The sequence below is a fragment of the Microtus pennsylvanicus genome, chromosome 8 (genome assembly GCF_037038515.1).
Source record: "Microtus pennsylvanicus isolate mMicPen1 chromosome 8, mMicPen1.hap1, whole genome shotgun sequence".
NCBI classification, from domain to species: domain Eukaryota; kingdom Metazoa; phylum Chordata; class Mammalia; order Rodentia; family Cricetidae; genus Microtus; species Microtus pennsylvanicus.
In genome coordinates this window covers 95,645,669-95,666,191 of record NC_134586.1, presented here as the reverse complement: position 1 = coordinate 95,666,191, position 20,523 = coordinate 95,645,669, and the positions used below count along the sequence as shown (strand labels likewise).

The 20,523-nt window shown below is 48.0% G+C and overlaps 1 protein-coding gene across 3 annotated transcripts in view; it reads left to right on the top strand.

Annotated features, from left to right (window-relative positions):
* Positions 1-20,523, top strand: part of Lpin1 (lipin 1) — a 118,882-nt gene that overhangs the window by 25,318 nt on the left and 73,041 nt on the right. For all 3 annotated transcript variants that reach the window (XM_075984035.1, XM_075984034.1, XM_075984033.1), the window contains exon 2: positions 6,417-6,473. In XM_075984035.1, the coding sequence (XP_075840150.1) occupies positions 6,417-6,473 (57 nt within the window). The remainder of the gene's footprint in view (positions 1-6,416; positions 6,474-20,523) is intronic.

Sequence of the window (20,523 nt, the reverse complement as noted above, 5' to 3'; positions counted from 1 at the left end):
CTACCTGGGCCCTCCTTTCAAGCAACGTTCGCTGGGTCTGTTCCGTGGGCCAGTTCTGTGTTCAGCCTTGGCTTCCCACCTGCAGAAGGTCCTGCAGAAGCTACTCGGTTGTGTGAGCCTCGGGTGAGGCCTGGGGACCTCAGTTCTCCCACATGTAGCCATGAGGATATGACGAGGGGTAGAAGAAACTCCTGGACCCAAGGCAGAGGCACAGAGGGCTACAAATAGAGCTATTGAGGGAGCTGGACGTGTTCCCTTCCCCTTTGGGGAAGGCTTGAGAATAAGGTTGTTCCAGTCTTAGGCCCTCCTGCAGTCGTGAGTTTGGAATACAGATGGCATCCTGGTTTTGAAGTTGATGGCACCCTGGTTTTGAAGTTACTGGAACCTGGGACAAACCCTAGCTCCCTCACATACATCTGCTGGTTGTGTAACTTGGGCTAACTCTCTCGACTCTCTGGGCTCCACTCTCTGGGCTCCGAGTGTTGAGAAAATTATACCTCTGTTCTTCCATTTCGCAATATTTAATGACTATCTACCGTGGCCAGAGGCTTCGGGGAATTAGATGACAAGAACAGGCTATGTTCGTGTTCTCCTTATTGGAGAAGGCTGTCATTAGCTGAACACGTGTGCAAGCAAAAGTACACGTGCAAGCTGAGCTAAGCGGCGTGGGGAACCACGCAGGTGCTCCACGAAGGAGCAGTCCTCTCTGAGGAAGTGGAGGAGGCCGAGGTCAGGACACACTGGCAGTGTCTCGGCAGCTGAAGGGTGACCCAGGCAGGAGGAATGGTCCAGGTGAAGTACGGGACAAGTGCTGCATGTGGCAGTGAGAGGAGGAAGGAAGACAGAAGAAAGCTTGCTCCCCTTGACCAAACGGGGAGATGTTTCCGGGGTGATTTAGTGTGTACCATGCCATGATAGCATCCTGTCAGCCCAGATCTCAATTTTTAACTGGAGACAAGGATCCGCCGTGGCATGATCAGACTCCCTCAATACTACATATTATTGAGCATTATTAAGAAAACAAAAGGCCGGAGAGGTGGTTCATGGGTAAAAAGCATTTGCTACTCTTCCAGGGGAGCCTAATTTGGTTCTCAGTACCCACACGGCAGCCCACAACCACCTACAACTTCAATTCCAGGGACTCTAGTATCCTCTACTGACCTCTGTGGGCACCGGGCACACACAAGGTGTACTTACACACACACAGGCTAAACACTCATAATATACAAAATAAATCTTTAAAAAACTAAAAAAGGGGCAGACGTGGTGGTGCCCTCAGGAGGCAGAGACAGGCAGATCTTGGTGAGTTCAAGGTCAGCCTGGTCTACAAAGCGAGTTTCAGGACAGTCAGAGGTGTTACACAGAGAAATCCTGTCTTGAAAATCAAAAAAACAAACAAACAAACCATTAAAAAAAGGCTCAGACCCAACTGCCTTGTTTTATGTCCTTCTTTCATTCCATCCTTTCTTCCTTTCCCTCCCTCCCTTTGACGCATGGTCCTGGGTAGCCCTGGATAGCTTCAAATTTTGTGTAGTTGAACTCCATTTCCTCCTGGCTCTATCTCCCAAGTCCCACCTTGCTCTACTTTTATGCTTTTCTTGGAAAGCCCTGGAAGGTCAAAGGCTGGGGTGCTGCCCATCTGATCCCCATTCCACCATCTCACCACGTGACCCACGGAGCTTGTGGAATGACACACACTTCTGGCACCTTTGGTGTTTCTGTGTTTAGGCTTAAATGATAAAATCAAACCAACTCTCCATGGGAGGTGGCATTAGAGATACCACACCCCTGTTGGTAGAAGAATAGCTTTGGGGTTCGGCCCGAAATTTCACTTTTAATCAGGGATAAATGAACCCACTGTGAGTTTAAATTGCTGTCAGCTTTCCTGGTCAACCATGAGTGCAGGAAAGCTGGTCCAGCTGTCTTACTGAGAGACTCCTGTGCGCATGACCGTGTCTGTGGCCCCCGAAGAATTTGAGTTAGCTGTTCTCTAACAGCTGAGTTCAAGTCGGATATCTTCTTGCTGCATCCGATGGAGATGGGGGTTCATCATGCCACAGGCAGAGGCCATTTCAAACTTGGATGTCATTAGATGCCATGGGGTTGTCACGAAGTGGGAGCAGGAAGTTTGCTCCTGGAAATACCAGGGAAGCTACACCCATGAAATCTCACCAGCATGGCTTCCTAAACAAGACCCGAACAATGAACTGTGTTGTAGATATTTCAGTTGGGACTGGACACCACATTGTTTCTCGTTCTCTGCGTTTTGATTAATTATGGTTTTCTATGATAGTCTCTGTCTGTTCTATAAGAAGTTTCTCTGATTATGTGTGAGAACTACACTTACCTGTTGGTATCCTTCCTTTTGTCCCATGGAGCAATGTTGCCTGAGTCTTAACATGGCCACATGTTGTGACTCACTTCTCTGCCTCCTGGACATCCTCCACACAGAGATCATTGACATGACCTCTCGTCCCCTCATTTTTCTTGCTCTATGGTCCAGAGATTTTCTGTAGACAGGATGGGGAGCCCTGAGGCCTTCTCCAGACTGGACCTGGGTGATTTCCCATTTGTCGGTTTACACAATAGTCTCCTATAAGGGTCTCTTTTGAGAAACATGTTCTTAAAATGCTGAATACATGGCCTACAGAAGTCTGAATGCCTCTGGATCTTCCCCCTGGGGGCCTCCTGTCCCCTTCACTCCTAGACATGTGATGTAGGAGGGTCATCTGTCTATGTGTTACTTTCATTGGTTAATAAAGAAACTGCCTTGGCTTTTTGATAGGGCAGAACTTAAATAGGCGGAGTAAACAGAACAGAATGCTGGGAAGAAGGGAAGGGAGTCAGTTGCCATGAAGCTCCGGCTCAAGATGGACATAGGTTAGAATCTTCCCGGTAAGCCACCACCTCATGGTACTACACAGATTAATAGAAATGGGTTAATCAATATGTGAGAGTTAGCCAATAGGGGGCTGGAGATAATGGGCCAGGCAGTGTTTAAATGAATACAGTTTCTGTGTAATTATTTTGGATAAAGCTAGCCGGGTGGTGGGAAGCAGCCCGCTGCTCCTCATCACTACAGACACACTGCAGGTTCTGCACTCACGTGACCCTCTTGGGACTTGGGCCTTCCATGTTTGTAGAAGCCATGTCTTCTTGCTTCTCCTCAGGAGACACTCAGGCTTAGGAAGTATGTCAGATGGTGTCTTTTGCTCATGGTGTGGCGCCTTCTCCAGTCTGATTCTGGAGGAAGGTGGGAGCAGGCTTCCTGCTCTTGTTGTCACCATTCCTGAGGTATCTTAGTTTCTCTTTCAGTTTCTGTGATAAAATACACAACAAATCTACTTGAGGGTCAAAGGGTTTATTTGGCTCACAATTCTGGGTTACAGCCTATCACTGTGGGGAAATTGAGGTAGCAGGAACATGAAGCAACTGGTCACATGACATCCTCAGTCAAGAGCCATGAATGCATGCAACTGCTCAACTTGCTTTTTCTACAACTACACAGTCGAGGGTCTCCTGCCTAGGGAATGGTCTTGCCTACAGTGGGAAGGTTTAAAGCAACCCACATAGTCCTCCCCCCACTGCCAACTGGATCTAGCCAGCCCCTCACTGAGATTCCCTTAGGAGCTGATTCGGGAATCTTCCAAGTTGGTAATTTGCCATCACACTGGGCATCTCTTGAAGGTGACCTTGGTCAGACACATTCTTACTTTCCCCTAGTCCAAAGCAACTCACAGAGGAGAAGCCCATCTCACCCATCTCTATGCTCCCAGAACCAAGCCAGGCACAGGACCCTAACAGGCACTGCCAGGCATTCAACATCAAACGGTGCAGAATGTGCCCATTCACCAGCAGTTCACCAAGAAATGTGGGTTGGAAAAGCCAGCCCGGCCAAAGTGGTATCAAGATGGGAGGGGGCTTGTCCATTAGAGTTATTATTAGTTGAACTCAAATTATGGGTTCTGACAGTTAGTATTGATTGTCAGTCTTTGTCAACTTGATGTAATCTAGAATCCCCTGGGAGATAAATGGGTTTCTGAGCATGCCTGTGAGGGACTATCTTGATCAAGTAAAATAATACGGGAAGGCCCATTTTAACTGTGGGCAGAACCATTTCCTAGGAAGGGCATCCTGTCCCGCCTAAGCTGAAGGAAGGAGCTGAGCCCCAGCCAGCATGAATGTATTCAGTACTCTCTGCTTTTGGAAGGTTGATACAAGGTGTCCAGTTGCTTCAAGCTCTTAGTGAGCTGTCTTCCCCACCAGGACTACCTTAAATGTGCTCTGAAATAAACCCCTTCTCCCTTAGGTTGTTTGGTCTGGGAATTTTATCATTACCATGGGAAAGGAAGCTAAGAAAGGCATGTTCTGAACAAAATTAGGATGCAGTTAATTAAAGGCCCTGGGCAGCTGGCACGTCCTTTAGAAAGCTGGGCTAACCAGGCATAGTCATATGCTCTGGGCGATGTTAATTGGGTCCTTTTCAGAGAAGACATGGTGTGGTCTCTTTTAACATGAACACACTGTACAATGGAATCAGGGAACTAGGTTTTGCCCTTTAGTCTCCCTGGACTCAGTTCACACAAGCCGGTAGGATCCCTTTAGAGGTGAACAAGCTAGCGACACACACCTACGAAACAGGTGTGGCTGCCCTGAGGCGCTCTGTCCTGACTTCTTATCCCATTGCTTCCTCCCTGCCCAACCTGTGGCTTCGTCAATAGGTTGTGTGTGCTTCACACAGGATGATGGGATGGGGAAAGAGGGAAAGAATGAAATTTATGATTACATCACATTCTGCGAACCAAGTAAAGCCCCCTGTCCCCGACATGCTGCTTAGTCCCGAATTTTTTTTCCAGGCTGAGCTGGAATTCTCTCTGCTAAAGTGCTCCGTCCTGTGGTTTTTAACAGTCACTGGTTCTCCAAACCCCGCTTCTGGCCAATTCCAGAGTGTTCCTATTGACTCCTTTAAAAACTTTTTTGTTGCTAACGGTTTTGTTTTGGGGGTTGGATCTCATTCATTCTATAGTCCAGGCTGGCCTGGAATTCACTAGGTAGCTTAAATTGGCCTCAAACTCTCTGTCATCTTCCTGCTTCAACTTTTTGAGTGATGGGATTATAAATGTGAGCCATCATCTATGGTGTCTGTTGGCAGTAGTTTCTGTCCTGCCCAGTCCCATATCTGTTCAGTCCCAAAGAAACACACAGAGGTCTACATTAATCACAAACTGGTTGACCTATTAGCTTAGGCTTCTTATTAACTCTTACATTCTACATTAACCCGTAATTCTTGTCTGTGTTAGCCATGTGGCTTGGTACCTTTTATCAGGGAGGTATTCTCATCTTGCTTCCTCTGAGTCTAGGTGACAGCTGCAGACTGAGCCTTTCCTCTCCCAGAATTCTCCTGTTCTGGCTGACATGCCTCTTCTTCCTGCCTGGCTACTGGCCAATCTGCATTTTATTAAACCAGTACAACTGACAAACCTTTACAGGGTATAAGACCATTGTCCCACGGCAGCTGTCATTCTGGGTGTGTGTGTGTCTGTGTGTGTTTCTGCGTGTGTCTCTCTCTGTGTGTCTCTGTGTGTGCGCCTGTGTGCCTGTGAATATCTATCAGTGCATATTCAGAATCCAGAGGGGTCGATCCTGTGTCTTCCTCTATCACTCTTTCCTTTGTTTCCCTGAGACAGGCTCACTGATCCAGTTGGCCAGTGAGCTCCTGGTGTCTGCCTTTCCATACCCCCAGTGCTGGGGTTATACATACACACTGCCGTGCTCACCTTAGTATTTAAGTGAGTGCTAGGGACTTGAACTCAGGTCCTCAGCTTGCACAGCAAATGATCTTACCCACTGAACCATCTCCCAAGACCCCATCTCGGGTTTTTGAGACAGGGACTCTCACTGGCTTGGATTACAAACAATTTGTCTAGACTGGTTGACCAGCAAGTCTCTGCTTCCCCAGTGCTGAGATTTACAAACTAATGATACCATGCTCAGTTTTATGATGTGGTTTCTAGGGATCAGACTCAGGTCCCATGTTTGTCATCAAGCCTTTTACTAACTGAGCCATGGGCCTGGTCCCCAAAATTTATTCTCAGTACTTAAAACCTTTGACATAAGAGCAGGGCCCAGGTCATGATTTACTTGACTTGTATCTCTAATTAACTTCTTCTTTGAAAATATTTGTAATCTTTTATTTTTATGTGGAAGGGTGTGTGTCTATGCACCACATTCATGCAGTGCTCCTGGAGGCTAGAAATGGGCGTCAGATCCCCTGTGACTGCAGTGACGGTGACTGTGAGCTGCCACGTGGGTGCTGGGAATTGAACCCAGATCCTCTGAATGAGCAGCCAATGCTCTTAACCAGGGATCCACCTCCTCAGCCTCTCTAATTAATGTCTAATGTTTTTGTTTTTCAGATTCCAATAATGAGAGACCCTGGGTGGATCCGGAATGTGTGGCCTTCCAACATTAACGTGAGTGCAGTAGTTATAAAATGTTCATGTCGTTTCATATGACAAGATTAAATCTTGTCACAGTACAGCCTCCTGCCTTGGGCAAGCACAGTCTCCAAAGCGGGAATTCGTTCAGTGGATGCTTCCAGAGCTCTCCCTGTGTTTCATAAACTCTGCCCAGGCAGCTAACCACGTCACCTCGTTTCTCATCTCTCCTCTTAACCCACCAGCCTCCAGACACAGATGGGATTTTACCATCTCCCCAGTTAAAAAAGCATCCGAAGATTCATTAGTGGAATGGGAGAAGTCATGTCCTTGGTTGCCTTTGACAGCGGTCCCTGGCTGTGGTCAGAGATGTCTACTAAGAGCTATTCCCGAGCTTTGCATGGCTTCCTCTGGGTCCTGTTGTGGATCCCTTCCTCCTTGTAGCTGGTCCAAGCCTAGGTCCCACCTCCTTCCTGTCATTTCTAGGATTACACATTGTCCTTGTTCTGTCTGACCCTGGAGTCTGTCTTTGTGGATCTTCCCCAGACCCCAAATTCAGGAGCCTGATGCCCATCCCATCATCCGACTTCTCTGCCCATTCAAGGCCTCTTGGACTTTCTCCTTATGTTTTGCTCTAAGCCTCTGGCCTGGGAAACGGTCCCGATACCTCCAAAGTCTTTTCCTTAGCATATAACCCCTTTGTCTTCATGCTTAGTCTACGTTTCAATAGATCATACAGCACATTACATACAGCCCATAGTTCTTTGGATTTGAGGTAGAGAAGCTCTTGTGTGGTCAAAGGAAGAATCAACTCCTAAGGTTTATTTGACTCTGCTGTGGCTTGTTTCTACTTTGAGATCATAAAACAAAAATATTACTTTGGTTCTGCCTTTAAAGAACTCAAACACTAAAAGGGCTCATGAGAAAGGTGTAGACAAAGGCTTGCAGAGGACCTTAGAGGCTTAGAGAAGTGCCTGACAAAGCAAGGAATTTATTTTTGCATTGATCCTGAGGCCCCAGTGGAGCAAGCAAGGAAGGCTGCTTAAGGAGACAGAACTCCGGGGACTCTGTAAGGGCTGAAGTTCTAAGTCTAAGCTGTAGACAGGAATGGGCCCAATGAGAGGCCAGGAAGCCTGAGGAGAGGGCAGTTAGTGACAGTTGAGCCCAGAATGGGGAACCAGTGTTCTGTGAGAAGGGGCAGGAAGTTTCTGGGTAAGCAGTGCCTCTTTCTGTGGGTGGCTGCATAGGCCAGTGGTCACAGAAGTAGCCTGACGTTGCTTCCTGTGGCCAGCTCCCAATTCTGCAGACCCTGGGGTAGAAGCCATGGCTACCAGGTTTCCAGCTCACATCTGGCCCTGTGTACAGGCCAATGGTTGTGGTTCAGAGGAGAGTCAGGTGAGGGAAAGAGCCCACTAGCCCCAGCTACGGCACCCTTCCCAGAACTAACTCATCCTAACAGATCAGGACAGTGGGAAGAAGACACAGATGGAATATCCTGCTTTAAAAGGGCGAAATTACAGAACGCCTTCATCACTCATAGCAGAGGATGAAAACCCAAGCTTGTGGCTGTTGCTGTGCTACTTGCAGTATGTGAGAGAGACCCTGAGTGAGATACCTGCCAGAGCAGCAGCTCTTGTGTTCAGTAGGCACTCACTTGATCCCACGCATTTAGTGTTTGCTGTCTACCGCAAGCCTCCGCAGTAGGAGAGAGATGGGGTGGTAACAGCTTGTCTGAGGTGGGTGAAGATGGTTTAGGAACAATCCTAGAGAAAAAGCCTCCAACATAAGGTAAGTCTTCTCGGGAACAATGGAAGAGCCCTCACAGTTGTCTGAGCATGAGGTAAGAGACAGGGGGAGGGGTGGCAGGCGCAGATGCTCAGCTGAGATGAGAGAAGGACTCATCTGGTCTCCTAGGGTATTTACCTAGGCAGACTCTCCTTTGCCTCCAAATCTGATGATTTTGGGCATCAACTTGAAAGGATCTAGAGCCACCTGGAAGAGAGTCTCAGTTAAAGATTGTCTAATCAGGTTGGCATGTCTGTGGGCATTGTTTTGACAGCTATGTTAATTGATGTGGGAAGACCCAGTCCACTATGGGTGACATTATTCCCTACTTAGGGGTCCAGCCTCGATGGGGTTTGCCCGCTCCAGGGTAGGGGCATGTGGATTAGAAATATTACATAGGAGGAACAGAGATGTGAAAGAAATACCTAGACATAGGAAGAACTGGGAGGGTAATCTAGGATAACGAATCCACCTGCGTTTATTTTCCATGCGCTTATGTACTCCAATCTAAAGAGGGAGAAAGAAGGCAAAAGACTGCTTTTGCATGATTCAAAGAACAAACAAAGCAATTGCTTGCTTCAATAGTTGAAGCATCAAGCCACTATACCCTGAGTTAAGCATTCTGTTGTTCAGGCAGGACATGCAACAACTACACCTTAGACCAAGCATCCTGTAGACAGGCACTCCCTGGGTCAAACTTTCTTTCTTTCTATTTTTTAAAAATATTTTTATGGTTTATTTAACTTTATTTTATGTGCATTTGATGGGGGAGTGTCATATATCAATCTGTTGATTTCATTGGTTAAGCAATAAAGAAACTGCTAGGCCCATTGGATAGGCCCACCCTTAGGTGGGTGGAGTAAACAGAACAGAATGCCGGGAGGAAGAGGAAGTGAGGTCAGACTCCGCAGCTCTCCTCTCCGGAGCAGATGCAGGAGAGACGCCATGCCCAGCTCCCAGGCAGACACACGCGATGAAGCTCTGATCCAGGATGGACATAGGCTAGAATCTTCCCGGTAAGCGCACCTAGGGGCGCTACACAGATGATTAGAAATGGGCTAAATTAATATGTGAGAATTAGCCTAGAAGAGGCTAGATAGGAATGGGCCAAAGCAGTGTTTAAATGAATACAGTTTGTGTGTAATTATTTCGGGGCATAAGCTAGCCGGGCAGGCGGCTGGGGTTTTGGGGACGTAGCCCCGCCGCCGCCCCTTATTACAACATGCATTGGTATGAAGGTGTCAGATCCCCTGCAACTGTAACTTCAGACAGTTGTGAGCTGCCATGTGGGTGCTCGGAATTGAACCTGCCTGGGTCCTCTGAAAGAGCAGTCAGTGCTCTTAACTACTGAGCCATCTCTCCAGCCCCATGGGTCAAACTTTCTTATTCTTTCATATTCTCGAAGGAGAAGGGATAGGTTTGAATTGTCTGACCTCCGTTTGGGGTGGAACAGATCCACCTTTGTGGGCCATCTCAATACCCCAAACACCCTAGTAAGGTCAAGATATCTCGTTTGGAGCCGCACCTTAAGCCAGCCCTCTTGTCAATAACTTTGGAAGAACAAGAGTAGGCAGAACTCACTGCCCTTCAGCCAAGGGGGAGCAGATAAACTTCTGTGGGCCCCCACAGTGTGTAAGAGGAGAGGAAGTGAGCCAAGTATGCCTATGTCTGTTCTTTCTCTGCTCCTGGTGGTGGATGTGTGGAGTTGTATCAGGTCCCTGCCCCGACTTTCCCACAGTGATGGACTGCCCGCTGAGACTGTGAGCAGGAGCAAGCACCTTCTCTTCTGGGTTGCTTTTGTCAGGGTGTTTTATTACAACCACAGGCATGAAACTAGGAAGCAGGCGAAGACGCCTCTCTTGTTTCCAATGCTGATTTTTTTAAATTCTAAAAAACTTGTGCCTTGCACTGGTTAGAGTCATCAGGGAAGATGCAGCCTCAATTCAGAAAACACCTCCATGAGATTGGGTTTCTTAGTGATTGGTATGGGAGGGCCCAGCCCATGGTGTGCGGAGCCACCCCTGGGTTGGTGGTCCTGGGTTCTATAAGAGAGCAGGCTGAGCAAGCCATGGGGAGCAAGCCAGTAAGCAGCACCCGTCCATGGCCTCTGCATCAGCTCCTGCCTCCGGGTCCCTCCCCCCCCACCCCCACACTTCCTTGGATGAGGAGCAGTGCTGTAGAAGAGTAAGCTGAATTAACCCTTTCCTCCCCAAGATACTTTGGTCTCTGTGTTCCATCGCAGCAAATGTCACCCTGGGATGCTCCTTTTGAAGGGAAGGGAACACAACACACGTTGGCTGTCCTGCTCCTTCCTGCTCTGTGGGTTTCTTTCTCCTTGCCCGGCATTGTGCGTGGAGTCCTCTCAGGTATCTGGTGATAGCCACGCGCTCTTATCTAGACACACACACTGTGTGGCTCTCGTATCTAGTTGCTGTTCTTCCTTAATACCGGTTTGTGGGGGTGTTGATTAGTGACGGGCACCAGCACAGTCAGTTACAACAATAACCTATTTAATTACAGCCTCACACGACACAGAACTTTCAACTGAGTGACAACTCAGGATGCTGTCTGTTTCTGGTTATAGCTCTTCACCCCACTCATCTCTTCTCCCACCCCAGGGAGCACCTTGCTCTGGACTCTAACCACTTGCTGTCTCTTGCCAGAGGCCTGGGGGCTCTCTTTGGTCTTAACTTCTTGAGGGCGGAACCATGTCCTATGTGCTCCCTGGCCACTGGGCCTGGCATGCTGCAACCACCAGGATGACCTCTCACAAGGGTGGTGACACCTTCCATACCAGGGCAGGACTCATTCGTTAATTTTTAGTGTGACAACCATATTTTTAAACTAACTTTGTTGGTAATTATGACGGGCCTATTTGTAGCCAGGCATGACACTCTATGATAGAAGGGATTTGTTGAGCCCGAGTGCGGGCACGCTGTTAGCTATGTAAAAATCAGCCATCTGTATCCTCTCGCTGTAGCTGCCCACTGGTTCACAGGGGCAAGCGTGCAAATGCAACAGCGCATGTGGAGTTCAGATGCGCAGCCCAGTGCCGGTCTCTAACAGTCCCGACAGAGTTGTCTGGGGTGCGGGTAGTGATGCTTAAGGTTGAAGAAGGCTAAAGAGGGAGGCGACTCTGTCCAGGGACAGCCAGGCTTTTGGTTTCGAATGAGGGGATTTATTAAGTATAAAGTGAGCAAAGGCAAAAGAGCAAACAGTGAGGAGCAGACAGATGGAAGCAGCATCCGCTCAGGGGGCTCATGACATCTGGCAGAGGTGACTGGGAATGGTTTACTGAAGAAGTCATGAGCGAGGTCCCGATTGGAAATTCCTAGGCAGAGTGGGGTGGGCTTTCTGTGGGGTGAGCTTCCACCTTCTGGTTCCCACTGCGGGCGTTTTTACACCTCAGGATAAACACGGTGACCTTAGTCAGAAGGCCGTACCTATCAGGTGTTCTCAAGAATGCGATGCTCTTTAACACACTCAGCTGTTGGCTTGTCCCCTACTTCCCTGTTCCAGGACCAGGGCACCTGTCTGTTGGCAGAGAATTCCTTTCCAAGTCCTCTCAGGTTTTATATGGATTTAGCTAGTACATGTTGGAGTGCCAATTTGTAGGTGGGGGGGAGGACATTTGTTCATTCCTGGCTGTCCAGAACTGAAATAAGCACACAGAAACTATATTATTTACAACATTGCTTGGCCTATTAGCCTATGCATATTTCTAGCTCACTCTTATATCTTAAACTAACCCACTTTTTTTATTTTATATTCTACCATGAGGCTTGTGGCCTACCGGCAAGGTTCTGACTATTGGCTTTCATCTTTCTCCTTTGGCAGCTCCATGGCCTCTCACTGACTCTGCCTACTTTCTCCCAGAATTTACTTTAGTTTTTCTGCATAGCTCTATTCTCCCCTATTACAGGCCAAGGCAGTTTCTTTATTCATTAACCAATAAAAGCAACAGAAATACAGAAGGACCTCCTACACCACCTGTCCCAAGACAGGGTATCTTAGAGGACACTTGATAAAAACACGCTCAAGTCTGAGACAAGGAGGGGCCTCCTCATCCGCAGAGCCTGCTTTCACCGAGTACCAACTTCATTGATGCTATGGGGGTGGAGCATGGACAAAGGCATGAAAGGGTTGTGGCAAGAAGGGATCTGATGGCTGTGAGGAATGAAAATGACCCAGGAGGGCTTGAGCCTAGAGCTGGTGGTGAAGTGATGAAGCCAGGGCCATGGCGGCTTCTGCCTGGTGGCCAGACCTTTGATGAAGACGTACTATGTCTCTCTGAGTCATGTGTTCTCTTGGAGTTGTGTAGTTCTGGGGCTCCTGACTGCAGCAGGATGGAGCGGTGGCTTAGCTGGTTCATATGGAGACATGACGACAAAGCAAACATAAGAGAGGAGGAGACGTCACAGGGAGGGTTCTAATGAAAGACTCAAACCCTCACCGGCTCGCCCATTACTTCCTCAGGGAGAGAGGCAAGAGGGGAAGGAATCGGAAGGAGTGTTATCTATTGTAAAATTATAGGGACTTTATGTGAATTCCATCTTCTGAAGTGGTCCTAACACCCTTTCGGGGGGTAAGAGCCTGGAAGCTGACGGTTGCTGGGGAGGACGTGCATATGTGAGGTGAGGGTACAGGCTGGGCCATCCCGTGAGGTCCCAGTACAAGCAAGTACATCCAAGCTTCTTAGGGAAGCTGTGGGTCACAACTGCATCGGTGGATGTGGGAGTCACAAATACTTGACAATGCAAGGCTTTTGAACTTGCGACTACCAGAAATTAATTTAAAAGAGCAAATGTGGATCGAACCCAGGGTGTTTATGGGCATCACGTGACTTCTGTAGCCTGGGTTCTGCGCTCACAACGTGTGTGCTTGGCACTGCGTGGGCCGCCACCCGAAGCAGGTTCAACCCATACAGCCTGAAACACCTCAGCTCCGGTGCACGGCTGTGGTCTTGTGAATTGCAGCGCTTTTCACTGTATGTACAAATTTTTCTGCCATCGTGCTAATAAAACATAATGGCTTAATTACAGAAAACAAAGATTTTCAATATTTTCTACTGTTAGTCCTTGGCATGTAAATATCAAATTAGCATGTTATTAGCCGAACAAGCACATGCATCTCATTAGTATTCAAATTTGCTACTGTCTTTAATTATGAAATTATATGTGAGTCAGACTATTATTTTAAAGATTTCCTTATTTTATGCATATGAGTGTTTTGCCTATACTTATATAGGTGCACCGTATGCATACCGTGCCCATGGAGGGCCAGAAGAGGCATATGGTCCTCTGCAAATAGAGTCAGACAATTGTGAGCCACCATGTGGGTGCTCAGAACTGAACCCAAGTCCTTTGCAAGAACAGCCAGGGCTCTTAATCACTGATCCATCTCTTTAGCCCCCAAAGGACTGTATTAATAATTTTTCCAAGTTGTTAGAAGAAATTGTGTAAGCTGTATACCTGTTTTATATACCTATGCACTCAGGGTCCCAACAATCTTTCTTGATTGAAAAACTGTCATGGGTGGAAGATTAAGAAGCCGTGATTTAGATGATAGGCCAGAGGAAGAAGGTGCTAGACAATTCTGTTTATTGTTGTTCTCTAGTAGGGAACCTCAGGTTATATGCAGGGTCATCTGGCAATGTCAGAGAACAAACTGGAGCGCAGTTCTCTGGTTCTGCTGACTCTGTCTCATCAGGACACTCTGCACTCTAGCAAGTTCTGAGGTCTTTTTTTTTTCCCTGCATCTGACTTGCAGGGGTGGGAGTTGGAAGTACAAAATAAAACAACGCAGATTTGACTAGGTCCCAGGACAGACTCAGTGTGGTGATCCTGCCATTTCTGTCCCTCTCGGGACTTGGGGAGCCCGCAGGTGGGGTGTGTGGTCTAGCTCAAGGGCAAGCGTGGAACTCTGAGCTTCCAGAGCGAGTTTTCTTGCCCCCTCCTGACTCATGGGTGAAGCCCTGGTCCCCTCTTCATGAACACCCAGCTTCCCCACGTTCAGATCATCCTTAATGGGGACCGGAGGAGAGGAAAAGCCTCTAAAGCCCACTGAGGCCCAGCAAGGTGGAAATCATAGGCTCCAGAAGCGGGCTCTACTCTGTCTGCCTCCTCCAGCTCCACCTGTGATCTTCTCAGATGAGGAGCAAGACAGCTCCCCCATGGACTTCTCAGACTTCTTTGGCAAAGGACACGGCAGCTCACTTTGGAAGGCAGAAGAGACAAAGGGGGGGGAGTGGGAGGGAGAAAGAGAGGGAGGGAGACGGAGGGAGAGGAAGAAAGAGAGAGATCTCTTAGTTCAGTCCTGACTCCTTTGTTTAAGTGACCACAAATCCACACTTCCAGGTCTTTTGGATTTTTTTTTAACGAACACCACCTGTCTCTTGTATGCCAGCCTAGGCATTAGTTGTCCGTTTCTCCATTTCCTGCCTCCACACTGGGTTTTCTTCTGTAGGCTAAATGCCTTTGACCACTGTGCTTAGAGATGACTTCTGGCCCCTTTTGCCACTGGGCTACACTCTTCCAAACAAGTGAGCCAGCTTCCTCGGGGCTGCAGTATAACAGCCACAGTGAGTGTGCTCTGTCTTTGGGCGGGCAAGGACCAGCAAAGAACACTTTCTTTGTGTCACATGACCACTCCTGTCGTCCCTCCCGTCACTCAGCAGGAGAATCTGGAGGATTTCAAGGCTAATTGGTGCAGGAGCATCTGAAGCACAACTTCTCATTGGTCTTAATCATAAAAACTCAGAGTCAGATATTAGTGGGTGAAAGCTGAGAAATCAGAGAAGCAGAGCAGCTGGTCACTAGAGAGTTCTTATCTTACCTCTGCCAGTGCCCAGACCAAAGGGGCGATCCTGTCCTCAGACTGCCTCCTTCAGACTGAGTTTTAAGACTGACTGCCTAGACTGCATTGCTCCTCAGACTTCCATGAGTTCCTATCTTCTTCCGCCTTATATTCCTCTCTCCACCCAGCCATATCACTCCTGTCTCCACCTCCCTAGTGCTGGGATTAAAGGTGTGGGATCCCAAGTGCGGGGATCGCCCTTGTGTGAGCTCTGTTTCTTCTTTAGACAGATTCAGTCTGGTGTAGCCCAGGGTGGCCTTTAACTAACAGAGGTCCATCTGCCTCTGTAATCCTGAGTCCTGGGATTAAGGGTGTGTGCCATCACTCCCTGGCCTCTAGTGGTTTAGCTCTGTACTCTGATCTTTGAGCAAATTTTATTTTTTAAAACACAAAATGTTGGAGTCCAAACACTGAGGAGGAGTTGCCCCCAGAGACCACCTCACACACCACAGCATGAGGATTTTATTAATTCTGTCATGACAGGGTCCCTCAGCATTCAGGAAACCAAGAGACCTCGAATAGCTGGCACAGGCTACTTTTAAAGGAGAAGGCTACAGAAATAAGGGGGGTTGTTTTTTGACTATTATGATTGGCTTATTTAAAAGGACTATTACCAATAATTGGCTGGAGAGCTGTTGCCAAATCAGATGAGGTAAGAGGTCATTTTGACCCCGTTTCCCAGGGTACTGAACCAAAGCAAACGTATATGGGTAATTGTTCAGGAACTGAGTATGTGCGAGTGTAGCTGTTAGATCCTTGGTTCCCAGGGGAGGAGGGGAAGCACTATGGCACAGAGGCTGAGAGGATTCAGAATTGTCAAAAATGGCTTCAGGATTGTCTTAAAGTCTTACAAAACGAAGTATTACTACAACCGCCAACCAAAAACCAGGTGGGCCAGGTCAGACAGGTTCTGCGCACAGTCAGTCTTTGTGCATAGTCAGGTTGTGTCCATGGTTTCCAGATTACCTTCTGTTGTGGAACATTCGACACCAGGCAGCTAATCATGAGCTGACATCTCCACATAGCGGTGGCAAAAAAGGAGCCAATGTGTGTCTTAACTTTCAGTGAAAAGCCTGGGAACCTAGAGTGACACCCTGGCCGACTTCTGACACTTGTGAGGTAGCACTGCCACCGTTTAAGGGTCTCCATTCTGTTTAATAGTTCTCCACCTTTACAGCCATTTAAAACCTTTGGTTTGTAGTGAACTGGACAGTGACACAGTGCTTGTATTCTGTTGTTCTTCAGAGCTCTCTGGGTTTAGGCATTTCTCTTCTTAACTGTGTGTGTGTGTGTGTGTGTGTGTGTCCATGCACACATGTGGGTAGTCTGTGTGTGTCATACTCGTGTGTGTGGAGGTTAAATGACAACCTCCGATACCGTATTCAGGAAAGCTGTCTACCCTCCTTTGGGACAGTCTCTCAGTGACTTGGAACTTACCAATTAGGCTAGATTTGTTTGGCCAGTGAGCCCCAGGTTCCTCCTGTCCTCACCATTCTGAGATTACAAATTCATGATATCATACCCTGCGTTTTTTTTCTTCTTTTTTCAAAGGTGAATGCAAGGCAAGCTAGTCACTGACCGAGTTATCTCCCCAGCCCCTGCTTTTGGCATATCTGAGAGCTGACGTTCCTGGAACTAATGCCTTTTTAAAAAAATTATTCAACATCCATTATAAGAATCTCAATATGACATGTGCTAAAAACCAACTGCTCATGTGCTGTAAAGAAAAGTGGGAGGGAGCCCTTCCTTCCTTGATATCTTCCACTTGTTGGATGCCACTTTCTGGATTCTGGGTTCTATGATTGCAAAAGCTGCTGAGAATTCCAATTCCATAGAAGGACTGGGACCCAACAACCCTCTGCCTCTTGCGTTGCCCAGGTGAATCCTCTGAAGCATTTCCTTTAGACCCTCATTTACCACTTTCTTCCAAGCTCCATCAGATACTGATGTCACAACCCCAGTGATGACATCATAATCCCGACATTCAGCAATGAACCTGGAGCCCTGGCGGAGAGTGGTCATGAAAGGAAGCTGGAGAGGGGGAGGCGATAAGTGGGGGGGAGTGGGGGAGGGAGGATGGGGAGGAAAGAACATGAACAGGGAGGCTTGGGGAGCCAGACATGCCCACCCTAACCACAACCTCAGAGGGTCGCGGTAGCAGACTGATAGCTACAGGGCAGAGAGAAAGAAAGAAAGAAAAAAAGAGTAATCTGCCACCGGGCTACCGAAGAACTCACCAGCAAGGAGCTTTGAGTGAAGTTGATGGAAGACAAATGGGGTCATCACAGCCTGTTCTCCAGGAGTGGGAGGACAAACTTTCTTCAGGCAACTAAGGTACAGGGCACCAGGGAGGGTGGGGGTAATGAGGCTTCAGTGGCTTTTTTTTTATTTTATTTGTGTGTGGTGATAATGTGTATGTGGTGTGTGTGTGGTGGTATATATATGCACTTGTGTGCTGAGGTGTAGGTGCCTCTGGGCTGGAACAGAGCCGAATGGGGCTACTGGGTGTCTTACTCTAGAACTCCTACCTCATTCCCCCGCGAAAGGGTCTCCCTGAATCTGGAGCTAGGTCGGCAGTCAGAAAACCCCAGAGAGCCCCCTGCCCCACCCCGTATCTCCTCCACTAGAGTTAGGGATATAGATGTCAGTGCAGACACGCTTGACTTTTTACACGGGTGCTGGGGATTTGAACTCAGGCCCTCTTGCTTGCACATCAAGCACTTTGATGTACAGAGCCATCTCCCTAGGCGTCAGTAGCTCTTTGGATGTCATCGTCATCTCTCCCACTGGCTTCTTAAGCGTGGACTCAAGAGGACAACAGGTAAGATAATTTGAGGAAAGTAAGAACTCTGCATGGAGACTTTTGGAGCCTCTCATTTCATACTAGATCATTGGTTTCCTCTGGACTTTTAATATGGGTCTCTCCACCTTTTTCTTCTCTTTCTTCTCTACCCTTGCATAGTTCATATCCCAAAGGCATGCCTGCAGCGCATAGTTGGAGCTCCTTAGGTCACTGGAGGCACCCTGGGAAGATGTTGATGCTGACTGATTTGGGAGAGTTAGTTCTTCTGGGACTGGGTTGTTGTAAAGCAAGGACAGCCCATGTCTGCGTGCCATTATTTCTTTCTGACCCTTTGCCATGTTGTGACCCAGCCAAGGAGGCCATTGATGGATGCTGAATCGAAGGGGCCATCTTTTCTTGCTTCCAGTCTCCAAAACTGAGACCCGTATGAATTCCTTGAATTTATCAAGCACCAGCCTCTGGTATTCTGCTTAAACAACAGAAAACAGGATCAATGTCTTGTGGCAAAATGTACTCTGGTGAAATATAACTTTTGAGGACTATATACCTTATATATTCTGTTAAAATATAGTCAAAGAAATACAAAAGACAAGTTATTGTTCTGCTTATGCAGAACTTGAATTTCAAAGCAAACTGTTTCAAAGAATGAGGTGTGTGTGTGTGTGTGTGTTTGTGTGTGTATGTGTGTTGCATACAGGAGTCAACCCCAATCTTGTAGGCCTCTCTGATCAATATTTCAGTATGTACCTGGAAGGAAAACAGACACTACACACTATGGTGGTTTGAATGAGAAAAGCCCCCATAGTCTTCTATATCTGATTGTCTGGTTCCCATTGGTGGACTGTCTGGGAAGGATTAGGAGGTGTGGTCTTGTTGGAGGAGGTGGGCCACTTGGGGTGGGCTTTGAGGTTTCAGAAGCCCATGGCAGGTCCAGTCTCGCTCTTTCTGCCTCCAAGCGGTAGATCAGATGTGAGCTCTCGGTTCCTGCTCCAGCACCCGCCTGCCCGCCTATCTGCTGCTTTGCTCCCCACCATGATGCTCACAGACTCGCCCTCCCTCTAAAACCGTAAGCAAGACCCCCACTAAATGCTTCCATTCTAAGCTGCCTCCGTCTTGTGTCTCGTGACAGCAGCAGGACACCGAGTAAGACAGGCTTGTGAGCGAGAGCCTAGAGTGCCTGTGACATCCCGCTCCTCCACTTTATCCTCAAGGACGTCATGCCATAGCCTCGAACTCTCCATCAAAATTCTGACCCACCTTCTTTCAGATCCGCAGTCACTGAGAGTCCTCTAGGCAGGGTCCCTGTGGGAGGTCCTCTCTGTTTCCGGGAGTCTGACAGAGCTGTCTTTTAAGCTCTGTAGAAAACTGTTTCCAAGCGAAATTGCAGTTAATTGGTTTTCCTCTGTGTTGCTGGATTTCCAGGGAACTTTGAACACCTCACATAGACCTCACAGCTGCTCAGACGACTCTGGCTTTCATGCGGCAATACATATGTGTATAGATTCAATCGCACGCGCACACACGTGCACACATACACATTCGCATATGGGATTGGCCTACAGAATCACCAATCAGGACTCTCCCTCCCCCACTGTAACTGAACTTTGTGTCGCTCTCTGGCTGCGATCTCTTTCCAAGGGCACAGCCTGTGTGACACTCCTTAGAATGCAAGAGGACACGGGTGACCTCCGTAAGGTATGATTAAACCAGAGTTCAGGTGTCTCTAGGCTGAAGTCTCACATCTGATAAGAGGCAGGGCAGGGATCTAAGGCCGGCTTCTCTGATTTTTAAATCTTTTGTCCTTTCCTATACAGCGTTCATCAATTGTACAAAGGCAAAAGACCTTGTGTGTGTGTGTCCATGAATTAAAGGAGAGTAGCTGAAGTACTGAGCTCCAGATCCCCCCACTCCAATGGGGAAGACAAGGATAGTCCTAATGTTGACCTCTGGCCTCTGTTTTCACGTTCCTGCATACACACACGTGCACGCATATGAGCGCACACACGCACACACACTTTCTCTCACACACACACAGACACACACCCACCAGCCTCTCAAAGGGATATGGAAAGAATTTTTGAACAGTAGCCTTAAACACCTCAAGGAAATCAGGAAAAGCAGTCTTTTTCACTTCTTGCACCGGGATAAGCGGAGGTCGGAATGCTGAGCTACCACCTCAAAGCGCCATTCACAAAACAGAAGGGTGGAAAGGTGGAGACGGCAGCCAGAAGGCCGAGAAAGCATTCCCAGGCTGCGACGTGGGGCACAATGTTTGTCTAGCGCTTTTGACTCTTCTTTCATATCTATGGTACGTTGTTTGTATACGACATTAATACTGTGCTTTACGTTAAATTTCACATTGCCTTTCTATGCTCAAAGGAATGTTTAAGTCCACAAAGCCTCCTACGCGGCCAGCCTCTTGTTTCTACCAGCCAACCTTACACAACTCGGGGGGCGTCATTAAGTCTGCTGAGCTTTGCCCGTGGGCCCAGCACACAGCCGACCCTGTGGGGATGGGGAAACAGCAAGAAGTAAATCTCTCTCCCCACCAACCCCAGGTTCTAGGTCAACCGTGGCAGGTGTCCGGGCAGCAAGCTGGCAGCTGCCATCCCTTCACAGTTTCCTTGTTGCTTCTTTAGAGAT